The following is a 15,684-nucleotide window of genomic DNA, read 5'->3' on the forward strand; positions in this document are numbered from 1 at the left end:
TTGGGAGAATGCCATATGGTCAGATGAAACCAAAGTAGAACTATTTGGTAAAAACACAACTCGTCGTGTTTGGAGGACAGTGAATGCTGAGTTGCATCCAAAGAACACCATACCAACTGTGAAGCATGGGGGTGGCAACATCATGCTTTGGGGCTGTTTCTCTGCAAAGGGACCAGGACGACTGGTCCATGTACATGAAAGAATGAATGTGGCCATGTATTGTGAGATTTTGGGTGCAAACCTCCTTCCATCAGCAAGGGCAATGAAGATGAAACGTGGCTGGGTCTTTCAGCATGACAATGATCTCAAGCACACTGCCAGGGCAACAAAGGAGTGGCTTCGTAAGAAACATTTAAAAGTCCTGGAGTGGCCTAGCGAGTCTCCCAATCTCAACCCCATCGAAAACCTTTGGAGGGAGTTAAAAGTCCGTGTTGCCTGCCGACAGCCCCAAAACATCACTGCTCTAGAGGAGATCTGCATGGAGGAATGGGCCAACATACCAGCAACAGTGTGTGCCAACCTTGTGAAGACTTACAGAAAACGTTTGACCTCTGTCATTGCCAACAGAGGATATACAACAAAGTATTGAGATGAACTTTTGTTATTGACCAAATACTTATTTTCCACCATTATTTGCAAATAAATTCTTTAAAAGTCAGACAAAATGATTTTCTAATTTTTTTTTTTCACATTTTGTCTCTCATAGTTGAGGTCTACCTATGATGTCAATTACCGGCCTCTCATCTTTTTAAGTGGGAGAACTTGCACAATTGGTGACTGACTAAATACTTATTTTCCCCACTGTAGATGATTTGGTCTGATTACATATAGGAATGGAGTGTGACCGAATAACTGCAGTGTAAATGTAGGGGACAGACCATACCCTGGGCTTGAAGGCGATGAGTTTGAGGATCATCTCCACAGTGAACAGGCCAGTGAAAAGCATGTTAAGGATGTTCATGGCATTGTTGAAGGACGTCGACTGACCATGGTGCTGTAGAAAGACACAACAGACACTCAGGCATACATGACAATATTCACATGCTGTTCATCTTATTTAGCCACCCTCCAAAATATTTATAATCATAATTATTTATGATCATAACTATTTATAATCATTACTTAGAAAAGTTATTGAACATCATAAATCAGTTTGCCCAGCCTGTTTAAAGCATTTATCCACCCACCTATATAAACACTATATTGCCAAAAGTATTCACTTCACCCATTCCTAATCCATAGAGTTCAATATGATGTTGGTCCACCCTTTGCAGTAAGAACAGTTTCAAGTCTTCAGGGAAGGTTGGCTACAAGATTTAGGAGTGATTTTGACCATTCATATGGAGGTCACATATGGCTCTCAGTTTCTACTCTAATGCATCCCAAAGGTGTTTAATCGGGTTGAGGTCAGGACTCTGTGCAGGCCAGTCAAGTTCATCCACACCAGACTCTGCCATTCAAGTTTGGATGTCTGTAGTGATTGACTATGCAGAAACTTGGTGACCTCTTTGCACTATATGCTCTAGATGCTTCAGCATCCACTGACCCCGCTCCACAAGTTTACGTGGCCTACCACTTTGTGGCTGAGTTGCTTTTGTTCCCAAACACTTCCATTTTCTTTTAATACAGCTGAGAGTTGACTATATATTAGTGGTGGGCCATTATCGGCGTTAACAGCATTCGTTAATTTGATACTCTTATCGGGCGATATAAAAAATATCACCATTAATCTATTCTTAAAGTTGGGTTGGGAGCTGGGTCAAAATAGGTAAGCAAACTACGTTGACTTTCACCTTGATAGTTTAGCTCGGGTGTATTCCTAACCAAATTGCACAGTAGGGGACAAGAACGAGTTTTCAAACCTGTGAATTACCACCCACATGAAATCGCACGTGTGCTTACATGGAGACAGCCACGAAGTCGCCAGGTTTGCTTCATGGAAAATTCATTTTTAGGAAGCTTCCTAATGGAGACATTGACAAGACTAAAGTGGTTTGCACCTTATGCAACCAGGAATTAGTTTATTGTAGGAGTTCTACCAGTCTGAAGTACCACGTAAATGCAAAGCACCCATTTGCTAATGCTGCTGACGCTGGGTCAAGCACTGATGCAGCCCAGGGGAAGAGTCACCGCTGCCGAAAACAGGTTAAATGTACTAAATGTTGGCTTACATTTCAAATCTCATGTTTAGCTGAATAAACATGTTATCAACCCCTTTTAATGTACAGTATGTAGGCTTACAAATTCATGTTTAACTGAATAAACCGTTGAACACAAGTAGCCTACATTTTATTGAGCATATTTTTTTTCTTCAAGAATCAAAGTAGAACAGCTTCCTCAAGCAGTCATTGATGCATTTTGGAAACAGGAGATGAGCCCCTGGTCTAATTCACCCTCTGTATTAAGGAACCCTATCTCAAAGACTACTTACTTGGGTAGCACGCATATGAGCCATTTTAATATAGATTAATCTAGAAGTTACAAAAGCCGGTTTTGGTCCTCTGCAGTTTTAATGGTTAAAAATAAATATTTAAATAGCGACGAATCTAGCGCTAGGACCATGCAGAAAACGACCGCTCCGAGCTCCGCTCCGGTAACACTTTACGTTCCTAAAAATGAATTTTCCATGAAGCAAACCTGGCGACTTCGTGGCTGCATGTAAACACACGTACGATTTGTAATTCACAGGTTTGAAAACTCGTTCTCGCCCCTACTGTGCAATTTGGTTAGGAATACAGCCGAGCAAAACTATCAAGTTTTGACCCAGTTCCCAACCCAACTTTAAGAATAGATTAACGGCGATAATTTTTATATCGCCCGATAAGAGTATGAAAGTAACGAACGCCGTTAAAGCCGTTAACGGCCCACCACTAATATATATATATATATATATATATATATATATATATATATATATATATATATATATATATATATATATATATTTGGTCAGGTCAGGTCGCTTGATTTGCTACGGGTACCATGTAACCCTGTACAACCTGCCTCGTGGTCGGGTCGTCGGCGACTAAACCGGCAACCCCCCCTGGCTCTGCCTCGGGTGGAGGGTGGGAGGACACCCTGTAGGATTAAAAACAAGACCTACTAAAGGGCTGAGGTTTTCCCAGCCCATCCTCTAATCTCTCCCATTTATGGGTTAAATAGTGAAGCCACGGCAGCAGGTGGTGGATTGCCCTTCTGGTGTCTTCGGCATCTCCGGAGTAATGGCAGAAGGTCATCTGGCCAGGCGTCTTTGATATCCTCAAAGTAACAGCTGGGCAGAACAATCAGCAGAAGGTTGATACTGCGGGGCAATCACTGGTTTGGACAAGTCGTCTAGATATCTCCTTTTTCTTGCCACTTGACCTTCCAGCCCAGTGATCCAGAGGGTGGACGAGTACCTGCACAATGCTCTCTCCACCTTAAGTCACGTGCAGGCCACACTGGCAACTCTTTGTTCTCTCTCTTCTTCCCAAGTCGCAGAGCGACAAGCCCTCTTGCGGTGCTGGCAGGTCTGAGAAACTGGAAGTCGGCAGTAAGAACTTGCATCTGCGCAACTCAGGAATGATGGTCGCACAGCTTTCTGAAGGGTGACAGAACTGTGAGGTCCTTCCTGGGTGACCAGGCGGCCCTATTTAGGCCCTAAACCCCCTGCTTCTGGGGTTGACATTGCTGCTCTCTCTGAGATGAGGTTCCCTGACACTGGCGAAAGGAAGGAGAAGTTCCACACCTTCTTTTGGTCAGGCCTACCCAGAGGCTCGCGGCTGCAAGGAACCTCTGGCACAGGCTTTGCCATCGCTAACCGGCTTCTCCCCCCAGCTTACCGAATTGCAGCACTCCACGTACTGACACCTTAGTTGTGCTTGGTGACTTCAATGCCAGAGCTGGCAGCAACCACCTAGCATGGCCCAAGGTCCTTGGTAAGTACGGTCGTGGTGCTAGTAACAGCAGTGGGGAGCTCCTCCTTCAGCTGTGTAATGAATACAAACTAACAGTTAGCAATACCCTCTTTAACACTTCTGAAAACCATTTCTTCTCATGGAAACACCCACGGTCTGGCCACCCCCCATCTTCTGGATTACATCCTTATTAGCCATAACCATGTGTCTGATGTATGCATCACCAGAGCAATGAGAGGTGCGGAATGTGGGAGCGATCACTACATGATTAGGTGTCGACTTAGGGTCTCTGTTCATCGTCCCAGGCAGAGGACAGCCCCCAAGCCCAGCAGGAAGTTGGATGTTGGCAAGCTTCGAGAATTTAGCATTCAGGGCACTCTTGCTGACACCTTCAATAGACGTTTCTTCCCAACTTTAGATCCAGCCTCTACTCCATGTGATAAATGGCAGCACTACTGCTCCTGCCTATACCAAGCCGCCAAAGATACCCTTGGGTTTCCCAGGAGGAGGAATCAGGACTGGTTTGACGATGGCAATGACCAGGTTGAGGCACTGCTTAAAATAAAGAAGAGTGCACACCTGGCCTGTCTTACCAATCCATCCTGTCAAAGAACTAGAGCTGAATTTGCTAGAGCTAAATCCAAACTCCAGCGTGCATTAAGGGACATGGAAGACAGCTGGTGGAATAAGAAAGCTGAGGAAATCCAACAAATGGCTGATATTGGTGACTCTCGAGGCTACTACCAGGTGTTAAAGACTGTCTTTAAACCAGAGGACCCCCAATCCACCCCTGTGATGGCCACCAATGGAGTCACGCTCCTGACTGAGAAAAATGACATCTTGCAAAGATGGCATTCACATTTTCACGTTCACACACGTTCACACACGTTATTGGCAGTGATTCACAAAGGAATGATGTCCAGACTTATTTAAATCAAATGAATCTGAATGCCAGACAATGTGTTAAGAACCTGGGCGTCACCTTTGATAATGAGCTCAGCTTCAAATCACACATCATGACTACATGCAAGACAGCTTATTTTCACCTTCGAAACATCGCTAAGGTCCGAGATATGCTCTCTCCTGCTGACAGTGAAAAACTTGCATTTATCACATCAAGGCTAGATTATTGTAACGCTGTTCTATCTGCTCTTCCAAAGAGCTCTATTTCGCACCTACAGCGAGTTCAGAACGCGGCTGCAAGGGTTCTGACCCGCAGGAGAAAGAGAGATCATATTACACCTGCACTCCACTCACTGCACTGGTTACCTGTCAGCTTTAGAATAGATTTTAAGGTTCTAGTCATGGTTTTTAAATGTCTTCATGGTCTTGCCCCTCTTTACCTGAGTGAAATGATGGTTAGATATGTTCCAGTCAGGTCTCTCAGGTCTTCAAACAGTAATCTACTGGTGATTCCTAAAAGCAGATTAAAGATTGGCGAGGGTGCTTTTAGCCACTATGGCCCAAAGCTCTGAAATTATCTTCCTGAAGAGCTCAGAGGCATTTCATCCCTGCATAGTTTTAAGAGCAGTCTCAAAACATTCCTGTTTAGATCCGCTTTTAGTTAAGAAACTCTATCTTAATAGTTTTATCTTATTTACTTTACTTTTTATTATCTTATTTACTTTACTTTTTTACTTTTTGTTATTTTAATATTTTTATCTTTAATTTCTTTTAACATTTTCCTTTTGTCTTTGTCTTATCTCCTTTTAATGTTTCTTTTATTTATACTGTAAAGCACTTTGAGTTACATGTATGTATGAAAGGTGCTATACAAATAAAGATTATTATTATTATTATTATTATTTTGACCAGCTGCTCAATCAGACCTCGAATGCCAATCCTTGGACTTAGATGAAGTGAGGACGGCCGTGCGGAGTCTCGCCGTCAACAAATCTCCTGGGACTGATGGCATCCAGGCAGAGGTCCTCCAAAAAGGAGGGGAACTTATCATTACAGCTTTCTATGATGTTCTGTCCGCCATATGGAATGAGAAGACTGTGCCAAAAGCTTTCAAAGATGCTCTGGTTATCCCCATCTATAAGAAGAAGGGTAACAAGCAGGACTGTGGCAACTACAGAGGCATCTCTATTCTCTCAACAGCAGGAAAGGTTCTGGGAAAGATTATCCACAAACGCCTACAACCAATCTTGGATGCTACACTGCCAGAATCGCAATGTGGTTTTCGCGCTGGCAGATCAACTGTGGATATGATTTTCACACTGAGGCAACTGCAAGAGAAGGCACTTGAACAAAATGTCCCTTTGTACACATGCCCCTTCGACACTGTGAACAGAGAATGCCTGTGGACCCTTCTACACAGGTACGGATGCCCAGACGGGTTAACCAACCTCATCTCGCAGTTACATACTGGAATGATGGCTCAGGTCTCACTAAACGGAGGGCTGTCTGAGGAGTTTACAGTGAAGCAGGGTGTCAAGCAAGGGTGCGTGCTTGGCCCATCCCTGTTTTCCCTCTATCTCAGTGCTGTACTCAAGCTCTGCCCTGACCAGGGTGGAGTATACCTGTTAACACGCTCAGATGGCAACCTGTTCAATACTCGCCGCCTGAAAGCCAAGACTCTGACGTGCACAGTCTGTACCAGGGAACTGCTATACGCAGATGATTCGGTTCTGGTGTCTCACTCTGAGGTAGAGCTTCAAAACATGCTGGATGCCTTCCATTTAGTGGCAGAGAGCCTAGGGCTCACTATTAACATCACAAAAACGGAGGTCATGCTTCAGCCTCCTCGCCACGCGGCTATTACTGACCCTGTACTGAAACTGAATGGGCGTCCACTCAAGTCAGTCCAGAGCTTCAACTACCTTGGAAGCACACTTGCCAGTGACAATAGCCTGGACAGGGAAGTGGAGAGACACATTAGTGCAGCCTCTGCAGCATATGGGAAGCTTCAGACCAGAGTATGGAAACGGCCTGGAATCCGACTTTTCACCAAATGCAAGGTATACCGTGCTGTTGTCCTCAGCTGCCTGCTTTATTCTGCAGAGACTTATACCTTGTATCGTCGCCATGTCAACCAGCTTCAGCGCACGCAGATGGCTCAGTTGCGCCATCTTCTCAGAATCCGCTGGCAGGATCGCATCAGCAACGTAGAGGTTAGAAGACGTGCTGGCATACCCAGTGTGGACGCTCTTCTTACCCAGTGCCAACTCCGCTGGGCTGGCCATGTGTTTCGCATGAGTGAAGCAAGGCTGCCTAAAGCAGTCTTTTATGGTGAGCTGCACAATCGAAGAAGAAGTGTTGGTCGCCCGAAGCTCCGCTACAAGGACTGCCTGAAGAGCCACCTGAAAATCTGCAATATCGAGGCAGAGACATGGGAGGCTGCAGCTCAGAACCGCATGGTCTGGAGAGCTCACTGCAGACAGTCCATCACCAGTGTGGAAAGTCAACTCAGGGCAGAGTCCCAGAGGCGCAGCCAGCAACGTGCGACTAGAGGCTCTCAGTGCCAGTCAGTGCCAGTGCCAGTTGCTTCCCAACTCTCCTGTCGTCACTGCGGACGGACTTGCCTCCACCGCATAGGATTATACTCGCACGAGAGAAGTTGCCGGGGTCGTCATACTCCTCAGGAGTGACCGCCATACATATATATATATATATAATATATATATATATATATATATATATATATATATATATATATATATATATATATATATAATATATATATATTAGTGGTGGGACTTTAACGCGTTAATTTCGATTAATTAATTACAGGAAAATTAACGCACTAAAAAAGTTAACGCATTTTAACGCATTTAACGGACGAGACACTTTTGCACCGTGGAATGTTTCTCAGTGCGCGAGTTCCGGGCATACAGATTATATGGACGCACAATAAGATGAGCATGATGGAGATGACTGAAGAGGCTACGCTGGTGGATGGGAAATTTAAATATAAGAAACTTCCAGATGGAAGTACAAACAAAAATAGTGTTATTTGCACTTTATGTAGGAAGGAGTTCGCTTATCACAGGAGCACTTCCACCGTTACCACCTCAACGCAAAACATTTTGGGGCTAAAGCTGGGCGTACACTGTGCGATATTTTAAATCGTGTACTCAGCTCCAGCTCAAACTGTACGACTAAATCGCAGGGAGAGTCGGCTCGTGGAGCTGCTTCAACAGTGCGATACTCTCACGAGGAGCGATTTGAATTTCAAACATGTTTGATGTTCTTGCGACGCTGCGATTTCTGATCGGGAGTTGGTCGTGAGGTGTGAATCGTTCCTCGTTTACCTGTGTAAACTATACTATGCACGACACGCAATTGAGCCGAAACGAGTGAAAAATCGGCTAAAAATGGGCCAAAAATCGCACAGTGTACGCCCAGCTTAACGCGCAGGTCAGTAATGGTAACTTAGCTGCTAAATGTATTCCTAGTACGATAGGGTGACCAAACGTCCGTAATTCACATCCTGTGAGGAAACGTTCTGGTTTTTAAATTACCTTCATTGGACCATTAAGACTGGATTAAACTTTCGCGAATGGCGCGCGACTCCGCACGCGTTTATACATGATGCTCCCTGTGGTCGAAGATAAATGCTTACAAGAAGCGCTGCGAATTGCGTCAACTGATGCAAGTTACGAACTACCGTCCAGGGGTGAGTTTCCCAAAACGTTCTTAGCGCCAGGTACTTCTTAACCTCGTACGTAAGAACGTTTTGGGAAACTCACCCCAGAAAGACAATGTCGAAGAAAATCCAGCAGCTGTATGATGAGGAAAGAATTAAAACAGGTTATTGTGAAGAGTGCCACAAATGTGGCTCTGACTGGGGATCACTGGACCTCTGTTAGCAACAAGAATTATCTTGGTGTGACAGCTCATATTATAGATGATGAATCTATAGATGATGAAGATCCAGTCATTTGCTTTGAGCATGCAGAAGACCACTTCTAGGCACTATGGAGATGCCTGTGGCAGAGGCCTGGGAAATTAAAGAAAGTCTACCATCTAAAATGGTATTAAAAAACATCTTCTGATTTACTTCAATTCTTCCAATATCCTGAGCAAAACTCCCTAAATTAAACAACATTTTTGGTCAGAATTTCCAATGTTCTGAACTGTTTTCTGCACACTACACATATATTGGTCTTCGTAGTAGACTGGTGGAAAAATAAACAAGATGTTGAAGTTTATGATTATGTTCATTGATTCATTCATCATTCAAACTTAAATGAATATTTCTCATGTTAAATACTGAAATGCGATTAAAATGCGATTAATTTCGATTAATTAATTACAAAGCTTACGATTAATTCGATTAATTTTTTTGATCGCGTCCCACCCCTAATATATATATATAATACTTTTGGCAATATAGTGTGTATATTTATACATGTGTATATATATATATGGTATATGGTATATATATAAGGTATAAGGTATTGGGTATACTCAACTGAATAAAAGTGTAAAATGTATGTATAAAAATTGTTGTTGAGTATACTTACCTGCATTGCCAAGCAGATGGTGTTGAGAAGGATTAGGGTGAACATCAGGTATTCAAAGTAGGTGGAGTTGACCACATACCATACCTTATACTGGTATGGGTTTTTGGGAATGTACCTGCGTAGTGGTCGTGCCTTTAGCGCATACTCCACACACTGCCTCTGTACCATGGAAACAGCACACAGGGAAGCAGACAAGCAGGAAAAAACACACACAATTGAATTTTGTCAACAAATGTGGATGATACATTTCATCTCATCATTTCATGAGACTAAATGGCAATATTCATGAGTAGCTTAAAACAAACAAAAAAGTTTAGACATCTGTATTCAACAAATCACTAAATGTCATTCTACTTTCTCCGATTTTATGTATGCATCTGTTGTGCGAAACCCATGTCAGTTTAACAAATGTCACTAGCTCCTCAAAGATTTCAAGAAAAGACTAAAACCTAGTAGACTTTTCTTTTCAGAATGAATAGTCATTGTGAAAGCACTGGTCTTGATCTGAAAAAAGTTTGCACTTGAGTTTATTGTAGCCTATAAATAAAACAAACATATTCGGTGTTCATATTTGTTCTCCAGTAGCTAAAATCAATAAAAACGGACATAAATTTATGGTAAGAACAGTTTACAAGTTTCTCTTGTAATCCTTAATATTAGGATTTTGGATTTTTCAGCTGGTCTTGTCTTTGTGTACACACAGTTCCAAAATAGATGGTTGAAAGTGAATCATGATCTCCTGGTAATTATCTCTATAAAAAGAGTGATTGAATTCAAATGGTAGTCATTATGACACATGCATTTGTAACCCTTTCTTTTCTTGTTCTGTACCTGGTTTTTGTCCAACTCGCAGTTCTTATATTCTTGCTCGCCTTGCTCCTGGAATGTTACGATGACGAAACCCACAAAGATGTTCATCATGAAGAAAGCAATTATTATAATGTAGATGATGAAGAAGATGGAGATGACCACACGGTAGTTGTAGATGGGTCCAACATCTTCAGCATGGGAGTCTATGGCTTTGTACAGGAGCCTGCAAGTCAGGAAGGAATATTACAGCTGCTTTATTACTAAACTGTAGAATATAAGCAGAATATTACTAAACTGTAAAGATCTGCTTCATTAACAGCTTACTGATGCTCAGTTAGTATATGACATCATCATAATCCCAGACTCCATGAACTTATAAACTCATACATGAACTCCTGGAATACACAAATTCTCTCTGTTCTCTCTAAAAGCGCACAACACTCCACATGATCTCCAGTGGCATATATAAGCCTAAGTGTGCCACTTGCATCTAGCAGTATTTAAATTCTCAAATAAAAGCTGTAAGAGCCCCGTGAAGAGAAACTGGAAATGGAGGCAAATGGAAATTATGCTCCCTCATATAGTACAATCCTGTATGATGATTGCAGGAAGACCACCAGCATAAATGAATAAATAAACTTCATGGAAATGGTTTGCTCTGTTACTCAAAGAAATTACAAAAATTTATAAATTCAACAATAACCTTTTATTGTGCACACCATTTTCTTCTTCCAACAACTCCCGCCAACAGAACTCTCCACCCCCTTGTCTCGTATTCTCACTTCATAATCAAAGTCTCCCTTTTAAATTATGGTCCTAACCTTTATGGCTAAATATAGCACAAACAACATTAGGTTATTTGAATAAAAAAATAATGCCTGTCTATTTACTAGACTTAACAGCTCTCATTCCAAAAGCTTAACTCAGCGTCTCTCTCGCTGTTCATTACAATTACTAATCCATATATTGTTACGTTGCCATATGTTGTCATGGTATAGCCCCTGACCCCTCCCTTTGGATGTGTGTATGTGTACTCCCCATCCATTTTTGTCCATATATGTATTTCCTTTGGGTGTGGTTCTGTGTGTGTGTGTGTGTGTGTGTTCATCCATCGCACTTGTTGCTTGTCTCTTTATCGTTATGCGTTGCACTTGGTTCTTGTTTATGTTGAGGTATTTAATGTGTGTCGATGTTTGTCGCATTTGAGAATAGACTAAAACTAACATATACCTTCCTGTGAGCATCAAGTGGGTGTGTGTGTGTGTGTGTGTGTGTGTGTGTGTGTGTGTGTGTGTGTGTGTGTTTGTTTGTTTGTCTGTCTGTCTCTGTGTTAGACATACCCTGGCCATCCCTCAAAAGTGGATACAGCAAACAAGGCCATCATGCCTTGCAAAACATCATCAAAGTTGAATTCACTGTTGTCCCAGGTGCGCTGAGCTCTCTCCGGCTTCCCAACATTACCATCTTTATATAGGATATAAGTCCCCCTGTGAAACACGCATGCACAGAAAAGAATTCACTATATTAGCAAGGTTTGTTATATTGTAAAGTTGAACATGAAATCAAGTTTTTCTCTAAGCAGTTATTTCCATGGTGCAGGCAAACTTCCAGTGTCTACCTGCATTCCGCTTGTGTCTGTTTGGAAGAATCTGTGCAGTAATAGAATTTGCCCTGAAAAGCAGAAGTGAGAATATTTGGAGCCTGGATTAAGCCGTATGTGAAGTGCCCTTTCCTAATTATAATGCAGAATAATTCAAAACACATGTAAGCTGCATGTGTGTTCGGACCTTGAATAGCTGTACTCCAATACAAGCAAACATGAACTGCAACAGAGTAGTGACGATGACGATGTTCCCGATGGTGCGGATTGCCACAAACACACACTGCACTACGTGCTGTAGGTTTAAATAAACATATCCTCAGTAAAATGCTGAGTGTGTGTCAGGCACATGAATACTGATAGAGCTCTCTGAGAGAGAAAGAGATATGCTGACTCACTTTGAGTCCCTTGGCCCTGTTGATGGCCCTCAGGGGTCTGAGGACTCTGAGAACTCTCAAAATCTTCACTACATTAATGGCACTCGACCTGTGGGGCAGAGAATAAAGTGGAACAAAGCTCAGGCTGAGAGTTCCTGGGAAACACAGACTGACACAGTGTGTGGAGTCTCCACACACTGCATCAAAATTATTCTTTAGTGATTTCTCTATATGTTGTTAACATAAACTTAAATACATTAATGGTTCTAGCAAAGCTGTCTGTGGTCACTTTTAAATGAAAGTGAGATGTACAGTAAGTAGTGAATGCTATAAAAATATACATTTCTGTGAATAAAACATTCATAATAAATGGATATTTGGTTCAATTACATTATATAAATCAAACTCACAGGCTTGATGTGACCTGAGTTTGGCACCCGCAATGACAATCAAAACAACCTGCAACTACAACTAACCATTATGCTACAGTCAGCTACGCACCACACACTATTAAAAAATAATGCGTGTACAAACACATATTCTGATGGATTTGCAAAATACACCATTGCCTCTACAAGATATGGCCTGTACTCACTGAATCCCTGAGGAGATGAGAGAGACACTGACGACCACCAGATCCAGAATGTTAAAGTAGTTACGACAAAAAGATCCCTTATGGAGGAACGCTCCATATGCTGTCATCTGCACATATGAGAAACAGGATAGTTAAGGGATTCATTATATTGTGAATTAGGTATAAAATAGTTTTGTTATAGTAAGAATTAGGTATAATAGGGAGTGACAGATACAAATATGTACAAATAATGAACTGATGTAATGATAATCTTGGTGCAGTGAGTAAACACATCTCAAATTTTACCTTTAATATGATTTCTATCGTAAAGAGACCTGTAAACACATGATCTGCATAGCCTAGAATCTGCAAGGAAAAACAGATATGCCCATATCAAAGACTCTATGCCACATGTAACAGAGCTACACAACGTCAGGAAAAGGTAAGCACATCTGTACCTGATTTCTGAATGAGTCACTCTTCACTGGGTCCTCTGCAGCCAGAGAAACGCTGCTCAGCAGAATGAAGAAGAGGATGAGATTGGTGAAGATATTGTGGTTGACAATCTTATGACACAAAACCCGAAACCTATGAGAGAAAAAGAGGGAGACAGAGAGAGAGAAATTAAAAAGGGGACAGGAAGAGGAAAGAGAGTAGGCTAGATAGTATGAGACAAAGAGAGTGAGTGTCTTGAAAAGCATCATTAGATTTCTACCCGTGTATGTGCGAGGGTTAACTAAGGAACAGTAAAACATAAGTGCTGAAACTCATCCTTCTGCAATCAGATAATATAGATGGCTGTGTGGTGCTGATAAAGAATATATGACTGGAGAAGAAGGTGAGGTTCTAGGCCAAAACCATCTTACTTGTTGGTATGGCTGAAGATGAAGAAAGCCCTGGCCTCAGGCATGGGAATAGCTTTCTCCTTCAGCTGAATTTCTGAAAGTGGCCGTGGCCTTGGACCCACTGGCATCTCTGGCTCCTCATCATCTTCCTCTCCTGTGGTGTAGGCAGGAGAAAGAGACAGTGAATCCAACAACTTTGTTATGGAAGTCATATTCATGGAATACAGAAGAGGTTATATGTTCAACACCATCATACTAGTTTACTGCTATTATAACTACAGCAAGGGTCCATCTCTATTTTGATACATTAAATGGTCACTTTATTACATAATCTAATTTATAGCTGTACTAAATATACTGCTATACATTTTACAAGCAAACTGTAATTTGTAAACTGAACTCCTTGAGTAGTTTAGATTTTTCTGTTGTTTTACCATGATTCACTCGTTTTATCGTCACCAGTTATTTGTATATGAATGAAACATGGAATCAGAGTATATGTAAAAGTAAATGAACCACAGCTACATTGGTAAAGTCAATTAGGTAAAAGACTCAGGTAAAACAAATGTGAGTGCTCAAGAAATCAATTAAGCAGAACAATCAAGTGAGACATCCTTGGGAAAAGATTTGAGCCACAATGATTAAAAGGGAGAATAAAACAACCAAACCACTGTCATGCCAAGGTGTAAAGCACACAGATCAACAATGTTGAGAGGAAAGGAGACATCCAAGGACAAGAATGTGTTGACAGCCCATCAGTCTGGGGAAAGCTACAAGACCATCTCCAAAAGATTCCAGCTCCATCCATCCACTGTAAGACAAACCATTTACAAATGGAACACTCAGCATCACTGCAACTCTGCCCAGAAGTTGAGGGTAACCAAAACAAGAAGCACCAGAAAAATAATTCAGGTAAAGGCCAACCCACACATCACCTCCAGAGAGTTGCAGACGTCTGTTGCAGCATCTGTGATAAATGTACATGCTTCTTCAATCAGGTAAAAAAATCAATAGACATGACATTCATGGGAGAATTTGTAGAAGGAAGCCTCTGCTCTTAATAAAGTACAAAGATGCCTATTTAAACTATGCCAGAGAGCTCTTGCAGAGCACTTGAAATGAACGACCATTCTCAGACAGATGAATCTAAAAATTTATTATTTGGCCACAATCCCAGGCACCATATTTGGAGAAAAGTCAACACTGCATATAAAGAGAAGAAACTCCTCCCAAAAGTGAAGCATGGTGGTGGAAATGTGAAGGTCTGGGCCTGCTTTTCCTCCTCCAGGGAACCTTCCATTCCCAGGCCCTATCAACAAATTATTGACCAGAATCTCCTGCCATCAGTGAGGGAGTTGAAACTTGGATGGAAATGGATTATGCAACAAGACAACAACCCAAAGCTTTCCAATGAAACTTCCAAGGAATGGCTTAAGAGAAAGAAGATTTGCACTCTGGACCTCAATCCCATAGAAATGCTGTGGCAAGATCTGAAGTGGGCGGTACACTCATTTATGGTTACAGAGGTTGTTTGAAGTAATTGCTGTAAAAGGAGTTACTAATCAACAATGAGAATCTATATCTTTTATCTGTGTGTCCCTTATGTTTATCTTATGTGTGTCCCTTATGTTTATCTGTCTGTCTGCTTCACAAATTGACATTTGGATGTTCATTTAATAAGATTCACTGTTCACTTCTGTACATCACTTCTCTATTTCTAAAAATATTATATATATATATATATACACAAGACCAAGGACATTGTTGTGTACTCCCCTGTTCAACTGTACTGCTGTACTGCTGTGGAGAGTGTGAGCAGCACCAAGTTCCGGGCAGTCATGGCCTGGTGGTTAGGGAACTGGTGTTGTGACCGGAGGGTCGTGGGTTCGATTCCCAGACCTGAGGTCATGACTGAGGTACCCCTGAGCAAGGCCTTTAAGCCTCAATTGCTCACTTGTATAAAAATGAGATAAAAATGTAAGTTGCTCTGGATAAGGGCATCTGCCAAATGCCATAAAATGTAAATGTAAGTTCCTGGGTGTGCAAGTCATAGAGGAACTCTCCTGGACCACCAACTCAGCATCATTAGCCAGGAAGGCTAATCAGTGGCT

At 41.9% G+C, this 15,684-nt stretch overlaps 1 protein-coding gene across 17 annotated transcripts in view; it reads right to left on the bottom strand.

Moving 5' to 3' along the window:
• Positions 1-15,684, bottom strand: part of cacna1c (calcium channel, voltage-dependent, L type, alpha 1C subunit) — a 427,514-nt gene that overhangs the window by 88,139 nt on the left and 323,691 nt on the right. For all 17 annotated transcript variants that reach the window (XM_077006511.1, XM_077006509.1, XM_077006517.1 and 14 more), the window contains 11 exons: positions 13,595-13,727; positions 13,187-13,316; positions 13,035-13,094; positions 12,750-12,856; positions 12,176-12,263; positions 11,965-12,072; positions 11,796-11,848; positions 11,518-11,664; positions 10,199-10,400; positions 9,368-9,526; positions 884-994 (listed from right to left, as the gene is read on the bottom strand). In XM_077006511.1, coding sequence (XP_076862626.1) covers positions 884-994; positions 9,368-9,526; positions 10,199-10,400; positions 11,518-11,664; positions 11,796-11,848; positions 11,965-12,072; positions 12,176-12,263; positions 12,750-12,856; positions 13,035-13,094; positions 13,187-13,316; positions 13,595-13,727 — 1,298 coding nt within the window. The remainder of the gene's footprint in view (positions 1-883; positions 995-9,367; positions 9,527-10,198; positions 10,401-11,517; positions 11,665-11,795; positions 11,849-11,964; positions 12,073-12,175; positions 12,264-12,749; positions 12,857-13,034; positions 13,095-13,186; positions 13,317-13,594; positions 13,728-15,684) is intronic.

Source organism: Brachyhypopomus gauderio, chromosome 5 (genome assembly GCF_052324685.1).
Source record: "Brachyhypopomus gauderio isolate BG-103 chromosome 5, BGAUD_0.2, whole genome shotgun sequence".
Taxonomy (NCBI): domain Eukaryota; kingdom Metazoa; phylum Chordata; class Actinopteri; order Gymnotiformes; family Hypopomidae; genus Brachyhypopomus; species Brachyhypopomus gauderio.